The following is a 10,886-nucleotide window of genomic DNA, read 5'->3' as shown; positions in this document are numbered from 1 at the left end:
CGTACATAAATATGCATATGCATCAATCATCCATGCAACTGTCTCAGGAATAATTATTAAATGGAATGATTTTTAAAGAGATTTTTAAAACGAGCCGGATTTATAGTTTATTGATAGAAACAATAATAGTATGTCGCGGATAAACGGAGCTTGTATATTAGGAAACAATAATAACTAAGCTTTATTTTGTTTTCTATTTCTCTTCTTGGTCAATTTTTCTGCAATTTCTTCAGCTTGACCAGCTTTCTCTGATTCTTCTTCTTCATCTACTTCTTGGACATTAACAGGAATGGAATTGCTAAACTTCTTTAACTTTGCAACGAAAAACCCATCCATGTTGTGAGAATGAGGATAAAATCTTCTTGTGAGGTTCAATGTGGGGTGAAACCTATGAATAAGTAAAATAAATTTTTTAGTATAACATCCCAAGTTTAATTTTGTATTGCAATTATTAAACCAGCAATACATAAATTACCTCTTTCCTTGGAAGTTCGCAAAGCCAGGAGTGCCAAAGTCAAGGCCTGTTGGAACCAACTTGACATTTCTTTTACTCAACGCGTAGTTTACAACAGCTTCATTTTCATCAGGCTAAAGTAAATAGAAAATAATCATATTTTACACATCGTTATTTTACGCATTGATTTTTATCATGATTCGAGTATTTACCAAAACGGAACAAGTAGAATAAACAAGGTAACCACCAGTCTTTGATCCTGCATCAAGACAGTCAATAGCAGTTAAAATTAAATCCTTTTGTTTTGTAGAATTTCGTTGAATGTCTTTTGCGTCTTTTTGTGCTTTGACAGCCGGGTCTTTGGATACAACTCCAGTTCCTGAACAAGGGGCATCCAATAAAACTCTATCGAATCCTTTCATAACTTCGTGAAATTTTCTGCCATCATAGGAGCATATGACTGAATTTTTTACTCCCATCCGATGAAAATTTCCAATTAGCGACTTTGCTCTATCCTTGTTAAACTCATTGGCAAACAAAACTCCTGTGTTTTTCATCAGAGCAGCTGAAATACCAATATGACAATTTTTGAATAAGTTTTAACATGCAATAAATCTGCGTCAAAATTTTGAATATGTACATACCCAAATGAGTCGATTTTCCTCCTGGTGCAGCACACATGTCGAGCACCCTTTCATTTTCTTGAGGTGCCAACGCCATGACTATGAAAAGTAGGAAAAAATTGATAATAGGTAATCACACTAAGAAGTGTATATATATTTTTTTGAACATATAATTACCCGGAAGGAATGAAGCAGCTCCTTGAATCATGTAGTGGCCAGCTAAATATTCTGGAGTAGCTCCAATGGGTACTTGAGAGGAGTAAATTACGAGACCGACCTTTGACCACTTTCCAACAGGATCCAAGTTAACACCTCTAGAAATTAATGCTTGTGCAACTTCACGCCTTCGTGTTTTTAGAGTATTTGTTCGAATAGTCAACGGTCTTGGATTTTCATTTGCATCTAATAAATTGAACGGAAAGAGAGTTAATAAGTAGAGTATTATATTCCCTTCTATGTTCTAGTAGAAGTTTAAATAGCAGAAATAGCTTAGTCTATACCAGTTTAACGTAATGCTAATATAAAACAAAATATTTTCACTAACCCAACAAATCTACCAGCTCCCCTAGAGTGAAAACTGCCATAAATCTTTCCATAAGATATTCATTATATCCGTAATATTTGCACAAGTCATGAAGCAGCAGGTCCGTATATTCTGATCGTGTTCTACAATACAAAGAAATAATGCACATTTAAATTCAAAAATGTCAATTTCTTATTTCATCGGCCTTAAAGTGTCAGTTTGTATGCATGTTTACCTTCCTTCTTCTCTTTTATCCTTAAAATTTAAAAGTGTACTGATGACGTCACGAATGCGATCATTGACTTGCTGCATATCAGCACCTTCAATCTCGTCAGCATCTGGAAACTGGAACTTTTCAGAATCTTCCATTTGAGATTTAAGCTCAGCCTCTGACATTTCCCTGAAAATCATCAAAATTGCAATAATCGAAGGTAATTCATGTTAATTTTTTGTTTAAAATCGCAATATACTACATACATATCCATTGCAGTCTCTTTTTCGGTTTCAACTGATTCTTTTTCAAAGGGCAGCAAATCTTCTTCTTCGTCATCATCATCGTCACTCATGGCAAAGGTCGAGTCTAACTTGGCAGTTGACTCTTCCTCTTTCTCCTCGTCTTCTTCTGAATCAGACTTGTAAACGGTTTGTTTCTTAAAACGGGCTGGCTTTTCCTTCCGATTATTCCTAGTAGGAGAACCACTTGTACCATCACCTTTTCCAGTGGGCTTCATGTCGGACAATTTCCGTAGTCTGCTCTCCAATGTCATCGGTTCATCGTTGTTGCCAAACGACTCATCCTCGTCCTCCTCCTCCTCCTTAGGAGCTGCCCCCACTTTTCTGGGTTTTTTCGCCACATCTTCCTCTCCTACATTCTTGTCCGGAAACCGTTTCCTAAGTGGCCTTGTTGTCGCACCTCCTCTGTCCTCATTTTGGGTACTGGACTGGAAACGCTTCTGTGGGGGCCTTCGCACACCTCCCCTCTCATTTTCTGCAGGTCTAACTGTATTGCTTAAACGTTTACGCTCTCTCTTCTCTCTAAGTTCACCACCTGGGGAAAGACAAAAAGTAAAGTATGAAAACCTTAATACCGAAAGCAAATTATTGAAACGTTACACCTTAGTTAGCACTACCTTTCTTCCCATCCCTCTCAAAAGCAGGGGGTGGCTGCTTTCGTGCTTTACGCCCAGGTCCTGTTTTTGGTTTCTCGGCCCAATTTGTTTTTCTTCCCATCGCACGATATTTTTATTCTTATTCCCTTTTGATATAACGGTGTTGAAAGATTTATCACTAACTTGGTCAAATTATTATTACTATTATTGCATCAAATAATTATCAAAAACTATCGAACCAGCCTAGAAAAATACTAGCAATTCTCAGGTTCCAAAATATTTGTGTGTGCTGAATGAAACATATCACTGGATGCACATGGCAGCATGTCGAGTTCAAAACCCACGGCACGATCGGGGCGGAGTGCGCTGCGCTGCTGCTACAGAAAAAGAGGGATTTTGAGACGAGAGACGACCGAGAAAAACAAAGTCAATCGATGCAAGTTTACATTTTTTTTTATTAACTGTTGACTGTGCTGATCAACACAAAATTACGTATGTGAGAGGAGGTTCTTAAATTAAGAATCTTAACAATATGTAATACTTAACAATACTATACGTATGACGAAACAAATATCAAGAAGGCTGTAGAAACTTATATTCATAATAAAAATTAATTGCATTGATAAATTATTGATTATAGGGTTGTGAGAAAAATACCACCGTAAAACATAATCTAAATAAAATTAATTAAAAAGCTATTGTATGTCTTGTACTGACTAGTAAAGGGTACGTACAACTGGATAAAATATTATTAATTCTAATTATTTTAGAGGTATTTTAATTCTTGCTAAATTACTAATTGGTATTTCCTAGTTATGATTATAATAGAGAAGCAGGTTCCATTTTCCATTTCATCGGTTGTGTCCTGATGGTTGGATCTAAAAGTCAGCATCAGGTTTTTGGCGTAGTATTTCTCTACAAATGTCTCAGGGATGGAGGCGAGATGAGATGGAGGCACTGTGAGACTTGGCTTGTTTTCTGAAACAAAGTAATATTGTATCGAGATTTCAGTAAATAATATTTGACATTCTCATCTAGGATAGCCCAGGCACGATTATTGCTTGGTTGGTTTAGTAGTTTGTACTTGCACATATTCAAATATTTCCAAATGTCCATGTGTATGATGCAACTCTTAAAATTGTGCACTTCACAATGTGGAGCATGATGATATTATTATTTTAAGGAAAGAGTTTGGTATGATGCGATCAAAATGAAACGACAGTTCTCAGAATCTTACAATGAAAACAAAGATTTTGTTCCTTTTGCTCGCGATGCAGTTGGCAGTTGATGCAGTTGGCTCATAAATCTGAAGGATTTTAACACGAATTTCACCCCTTTAAATCATCATCCCACAGACAGATCAACCATCAACCCTTCGTATTTCCTTAGCTTTCTTAGCTTTCTCACATTCCCATGATCACAATCCAACAAATATTCATATCACTTACTGCATACGTACGCGTTGGTAAGATATTGCTGACTGTTGTATTTTGGTGGATTATAAATACACAGTTACATACGAACTGACAGTCTGTGTTGTTAATGAGTTCGTTGATAGTGAAACTTAATTGCTGTCTGCCCAATGCCTTGTTTTTATCAATAATTACTTACGAATACATTAATTATGTGAGACTACACGATGCATGACTAATTGCGTGTGGTCGTAGAAAACATTACTGCTGGACATTTAGATCACACGAACTATATGATCTATATGATGATAGTTAATACATGGAAGTTTTATTCTAGCACAGTTTTTTATTGCCTCAAACAATAAAGTTAAAATTTGTCTGGATTTTTATGTCCGTGATGGCGATTGAAATTATGTGAGGCTCTGAGTCAATCAGATCGAAAAGTAATTTAGGACTCCTATCTATCAAAATACAGTTTCCGTTACCTGCTTTCAAACCACATTTTTATGCCTCATGTACATAAATACTTACTGAAATTATTATATAATTTCATATTTCCGAAATAATAAATTCGTGAAATTTTTTGTAGTGTAATTTTTTAACATTTTTTCAAAGACTAGCAGACACTTAGCTTACTAAATACATATTGATAGTGAATCTGCTGTACGAGTCTAATATTATTTTCCTAAATATGTAAACTTGGTGCTCTCAAAAACCGTCGGCTTAAAGTCCTTTATTCTTTGCCTTTTAAAATTTCCACGAGATCTTCAAGATAGACAGCAGGCCATTAAAGTCATGCCCTGGAGTCTCAACTCTTAGAGCATTCAAAATACCAGACAACCAACACGAAATTAAAAGTTATGATGTTTTGAGAGACCTTTCTTGACTTGAACATGCATTCATACCACTCCTGGAATCTATATGTACACACTTATTAGAATACGATGCGTTATAAAACTCTCAAGTTGCGGTAGAGAGAGAACTACTAAATACTTACTTGCTATGCATACATACGTATGAATATTACTTGCATTACTCATACGATTTTCGTGTAACGTAAAAGTTAGAATATTATTTAAAAGGTTAAGATTGTCGACTTTGCGTTTTTAGCTAACTAACCATTGCATACATATGTGCAACGTCTTTTTGTTAATGTTGTTCAGTTAAGCCAAACCATTTATTGGATGCTTCCACCAAAGTCGGAAGTAAGGCCCTTCCCTTCCTTAAAATTGTAAACTGAAGACAAAACAACTTTTTGGTATCTATCCCATTTCACAGATAACTGAAACGATCCCTGAATTTATATGTGAACTGATTCCTTGAGGGATGCAACACTATGCAGCAGTAAATAATGTATGCAGACTTACCAATATGAATTTGGTGAGGATAAATGGGCTCTGAGATGTACTCCAGCAGCAATCGTCATTTGGGACTCGGAAAGGTGTCCAACAAAATTCGATGCATGCAGTCCACGAAGGTGGACGGAGGAGCCCACCATTTCACCGCAGTTATTCTCATTCGGGCCCTGAATGGGACTTTCACTCCCGATTACGCGATCTGAAATCCTGTTGTAATAATGTGGTACGGTTGAACCACCCCCAACACCATATGCCAAACCCCAAACATGACCTCCAGTGCCTGTACTAATATTGGGACAGATTATGGTGGAGGATGAGACTGGAATTGGTTGACTGGAAGGGCTCCCATTGTTATTCCCCGCAACAGCAGCAGCAGAAGAAGATGAAGGGGAAGAAGAAGCAGTATTATTGTTACTTGTTATTGAGGAACAGTCATAATTGCTTCCTTCCCCACTGATATTATTGCTTCCCAATCCGCCGTAGCTGGTATTGTTCAGTGAGAGCTGATGCTGAGGACTTTCACCATCACCACTTGCTGGAGTGCTGTTACCCCCATTTCCTTGTGGACCTCCCACCTCATCAAAATCCAGGGGGGAGTAGTGTGGATTGTTTATGGAACCACTAACATGACTTCCCGTGTAATGATGCTCATGGTGGTGGTGATATTGGGGTGGGCTGTATTGGCTTGTATATACAGGACTAGTCTCAAATGGAGACACGAACTGGGAAATGTGAGAAATTGAGCTAGGATTATTGTTATCATTGCCTCCACCTCCACTATTGTTGTTGTGTTGCTGTCCCATAAGGCCCTGATGGTGATGCTGATGATGCTGTTGATTGTTACTGTTGCTATTATTGAAGGCAAAGGGGTTGTTCTGAATAACGCCAACCCCAACTCCAATGGCCGACGACGACGAAGGTGAGATGGTGGCAGGAGGGAGTTCACATGGAGCCACGCCACCAACGGAGACTGTGGTCGAGTTTCCACAAGAAAAAGGAACACTCCCCATGGAGTCGTATTGGTTGTGGTGAGATTGGTGATTGAATAGGGTGACTGCTCCTCCAGGTGATCCGTCCGATGTCATGTAGTTCGGCATGTGCGGATTTGAAAAGTAATTGAAGGGTTTCAGCGTTTGACATTTTCGACGAAACCCTCTTGGCCTCCTCCGAAAACTCCCTTCTTCAAACATGTGTTCCGAAGAGGGGTCCAAAGTCCAGTAGTGACCTTTACCTGGGCGTCCGAGACCTTTGGGCAGCTTTATAAAGCATTCATCTAAAAATCAAACAATGAGTTACATATCTTTATTAATAAAAACAATAAATTGTTGAAGGGATCAGGGGTGGCATAAGTAGAGAGCACAAGTTCCCCTGCCTTGAGAAAGACGCTCACAACATTGTGGGTGCGGCTGAGGTCTTATCATAATTGATAACGTGATAAAAAATGCAAATGTTAAACTCGCATTTAACCCCTTGATTCTATTCAATTATTGACCCACCATCAGACACCATCATGTGTGTGTACACACGCGCACACAAGCAGAGATCTTCATTCTTGATCACGAATAAAATATAAATTAAATTAAATATTATGAATGTTACTATTCCCCTCGCCCGGAAAGGTAACGGAAAATATTGTAATATATATTTTAAAATATTTTCATCAAAGGGCTCATTCACCAAGTCAGGTTTACTTTGGCAAACCAATTGAAAACGAAATGTATGACAAGAGGGCTTCACATCCCCCGACCTTAGGACTGATATCTCGTTAAAACGCAATGACAAATGCTCATGCATAATTGCATAAACTGTCATAAACTTGAGTGTAGCAAACATTAGAAAACAATGGACGCTCAATAGAAACTCTTGTGAAGATGCTGCTAACGCCTCACCAAACAAGTATGACATTAATAATAATTATGTATTTTATGGATGTATATATTTACTTACTGAGTGATAAATTATGACGAACCTAAAATTTCGAAATTATGAAATTATTATTAAGTTTCCTTTATGCGTTTATGTTTGTTTATGAAATGTGTTTATTTGTGATTCAACGCACGCTATTTTTCCATCCCTGATATTGACCCCGGAAGAATGAGAATCGGTGTTGAAGAAATTGATAAATTTCACTAAGAGTTAGTCGCTTTGTTGGTGAACTTTTGATGGCCATAACTATCAACGCAATGTACGAATAGGGTGGTTTTTCCTGCCGTCTCCCACCAACGCCAACACCTGGAGGGATGAGGATGCCTGATGGACTGGAGGCACTTGATTGTGATGCTGCTGGGGTTTGAGGCAAGCTGCTTGCTGCTTTCACCTTCTTATTGTGGTTGGAAGACTTGTTGTTGTTATTTATCTTTCCCATTGTGATATTTGAAGAACTTTCACCAGTAGATGAGTTTCCATCCTCTTCTGCATCGTTATCACAGAACCCTTGTCCAGAATGTCGCGAGGTCATCGCAGAATGTGCTGCGAATCCCGTGGGCATCATTCCAAAGTCGTTGGTGGATATTATTATGGGTTCGTATGTTTGGATCATTGGAATAAAAAAAACTTGTGTAGTACTTTCACCGGATTATTTTTTTAGTTGCAACACGAGTCTATCTTAATCGAGAACTTTATATGAAAGGTTGCTTCATAATTAATGATAAACGAGATTCAAACGTTTGGATACATGTGCGTCTGTAAAATAAATTTTTCTTGTATAATGAATCAGGTAAATTGCACACTCTATAAAATATTTCACTGCTTATAAACGCCTACCAAAACTTAATGGGATCAGACGACTGGATCGTAATAGTTGAGACGTGTATTTAGTTTTAGTTAGGAGCAGCAGCCAGTTTTCTATCTTGATTACTGGTTGAACCTTATGGCGCAAAGCAAGTGAGATAGATTAGGAAAGTATGTAGGATGGCTCCGACAGACAGTGGTTCGGTTGTTGTAAAAGACCAAGTCTGAGACGACATGCGTTTGCTTTGCTGGATTATCTCTTTGAAAACAGTGAAAAACTGCAGTTAAACGCTCTCTGTTCTGCCTTTTGCCGAGGGTGAGATGTAAATGCCTATAATATGAGTAAGTAAATGCAGCATTTATAGCTGGTGTCCAACTTGAAAATGATGAGATGAGAGTATCCTTTCTCAACCGTTTAGCTAAATCGTGTCAGGATACCCAATCTATATGTACATGATTTTTTACGTCTCATAAGTATTGTAGAATTGTGATCAAATTAGAGTTGGATCGCGAAGGGTGCTGTGTATATCTTTGTATTTGCTTGATTTAAATTTTGGATTTCAGCTTATGTATCGGTATAATATTTAATATTTGCTGCGTTTGCGTACAAGATTCAAGTAGGTAAACAATAATTAATTGCGTTGTGTGTATTGAAATACTGATATTAATTAAGGCACTGTATCTACGATAATTTTAATTTATGCATTCATCCAGACATTAAAACAAAAATTAAACATCAACATTCAATGGAAAGAATATAAATTCATCTTGTGTGTCTGAAATTATTGGTAAATTTTGTTGGGTGCTGACCTACAGTCGGTTTGTCTTTGCAGAATTATGTCCACCGATAACGTAATGTACTTGTTTATCGAGCGTTAGAAATCTGATAGTATTTCTTCTCTGACCATTTCTCCTCCATGGTGGTCCCATATTACTTTGGGACATTCAATCATGCCGACAAAGACATCACATCAGACATCACACTATGTAGGTGTCCAATTACACATATTAGAACCCATTGGCATTTCTGAATATTTTTGACCAGGAATGAATGATAGCTACATAGGTACATGCATATCTATATATGTGCAATAATAAGTTGTGAAAAATGTGCAAGATTCCGAATATTAATGCACGAGTCCGTCTCACGCAGTCTCCTACGCAAATGCAAACGTCGTGGTGATCTCAATTTTTCAATACAAATACGTACATGTTTCAAGATAATAAAGTCGTCGAACAATTCTGAAATCCTTTCGGGAAGAAACAAAAAGTATTTTGAGGAGCAGCTTTCATGTTGAATGTTTTTGTACGAGAATTGCCTTTGCTTTTACACACTAATCGGGTCGGCTTTCATAAAGTTTCCCAGAGGTGATGGATCAACGGGGCAAGTGAAGTTAAATTCAACCAAGCCAAGCTCATAGAACTTGAGAAAAATTGGTTTTACGGCCGATAGTTGGTGATATCAGATCCGGAATGTGTTTCATAAAACAAATAATCAAATAGCGGAGGGTCCGCTTCTGGCTCTTTAACCTGACTTTTCTCTCCTCAATCTGCCTCCAACTCCCTCCTCTCAAAGAGAACACATGTAAAAGTAAAATACTACCAATAACTACTGTACAAAATACTTTGTAAAATACTACCACAACGTCTATTCAATCCCCTGAGGCAATCAACCCATAGCAATATAGTTAACACATCTCCGATCCATAGCTTTAGTGCAAGTTGATATTTTGTCAATAGTTTACTGAATATAATATGTACCTATACGTATTTCTACGAAGTCCTGAAGCAAATTTTGCAAAATTTAACACCAAAACAGTAGAGCATTGATAAGAAGTAATTAAAATATTAAAAAATAAGCGTGACATATATATTTATATAGCACGAGAAAATTTCGTATAAGAAAAATTGGGATGATCCTTCATACTTCTTACGCAGCCCTGCATGATATTGTTTCTGGGTTTATTATTTCCATACGATGCATAATTTTTACAGCAGCATGAAATCTATATCGTCCAGCCAGGGATTGATTCTGGTTTATGCATACCTCAAAAATCTCAACTTTGATAATATGGCAACATTTGGGTACAGCTGGGCCCTTTCTTGCTCTCATCCACCATATTCATTTATGTGCCAGAGGTCTATCTCATTGGAGTTGGTGGCTGTGTGACTGATCTGATGATCTCAATTTGTGCCGGAAACAAAAGTGTGGAAATTATATGGATGGATGAGGCTTTTGAGGTTCACAACAGCTCAGACTTTTAGGGATTTCATTACATGAACGATCTGACGAAGATGTTGAGTTATCTACTTGATGATGAGTCGCCTCATCTCAGATTTTCTATGATGCGTCATGAATCATCCCCGTATGCACACACATACTGCTTCATCGCATCATATTAAATATCTCATCTCACATTATCCCCGACTCTTGATTTTATGTAAAGTTATGGATTCATTCGCTAATTCTGGAAAGTCTATGCATGTGGCTGGACGCAGCTGGTTATTTTTATTTTTTGATAATAAAATTTTTTGGAAAGCTGACAGCATAGGTTATTTCATATATCGTGTGTATGCATGTAGAGCTATAGGTTTTGGTGGTGGTGTCGAGAAAGGGTCGACAGAGGAGTCCACCCACAGGGTAGCACAAGAGTTTCTCAGAGGAGGAGGATCGGTG

General features: G+C 37.6%; 2 protein-coding genes across 3 annotated transcripts; both read right to left on the bottom strand.

Moving 5' to 3' along the window:
• Nucleotides 1–69: 69 nt before the first annotated feature.
• Nucleotides 70–3,034, bottom strand: LOC110863673 (probable 28S rRNA (cytosine-C(5))-methyltransferase). The gene is made up of 9 exons (XM_022113034.2): nucleotides 2,731–3,034; nucleotides 2,078–2,648; nucleotides 1,836–2,000; nucleotides 1,622–1,743; nucleotides 1,255–1,479; nucleotides 1,099–1,176; nucleotides 667–1,019; nucleotides 476–588; nucleotides 70–388 (listed from the first exon to the last, which is right to left on the bottom strand). Exons 1-9 carry the CDS (start codon nucleotides 2,828–2,830, stop codon nucleotides 175–177), a joined length of 1,941 nt encoding a protein of 646 aa, XP_021968726.1. The 5' UTR covers nucleotides 2,831–3,034; the 3' UTR covers nucleotides 70–174.
• Nucleotides 3,035–3,144: 110 nt separating this feature from the next.
• Nucleotides 3,145–8,524, bottom strand: LOC110854106 (forkhead box protein biniou). Of its 2 annotated transcripts, XM_035851040.1 has the most exons (5): nucleotides 8,243–8,524; nucleotides 7,539–8,161; nucleotides 7,427–7,448; nucleotides 5,489–6,752; nucleotides 3,145–3,687 (listed from the first exon to the last, which is right to left on the bottom strand). In XM_035851040.1, coding segments are annotated over exons 2-5 (1,767 nt in total). In that variant the 5' UTR covers nucleotides 8,019–8,161; nucleotides 8,243–8,524; the 3' UTR covers nucleotides 3,145–3,686. The 2 variants fall into 2 exon arrangements, with proteins under 2 accessions (XP_035706933.1, XP_021958200.2); XM_022102508.2 differs by having other exon boundaries at nucleotides 7,539–8,524.
• Nucleotides 8,525–10,886: the final 2,362 nt, after the last annotated feature.

The sequence above is a fragment of the Folsomia candida genome, unplaced genomic scaffold, assembly GCF_002217175.1.
Source record: "Folsomia candida strain VU population unplaced genomic scaffold, ASM221717v1 Fcan01_Sc001, whole genome shotgun sequence".
Classification (NCBI taxonomy): Eukaryota; Metazoa; Arthropoda; class Collembola; order Entomobryomorpha; family Isotomidae; genus Folsomia; species Folsomia candida.
Note: the sequence above shows the minus strand (reverse complement) of the source record. Positions and strands in the feature narration are given on the sequence as shown.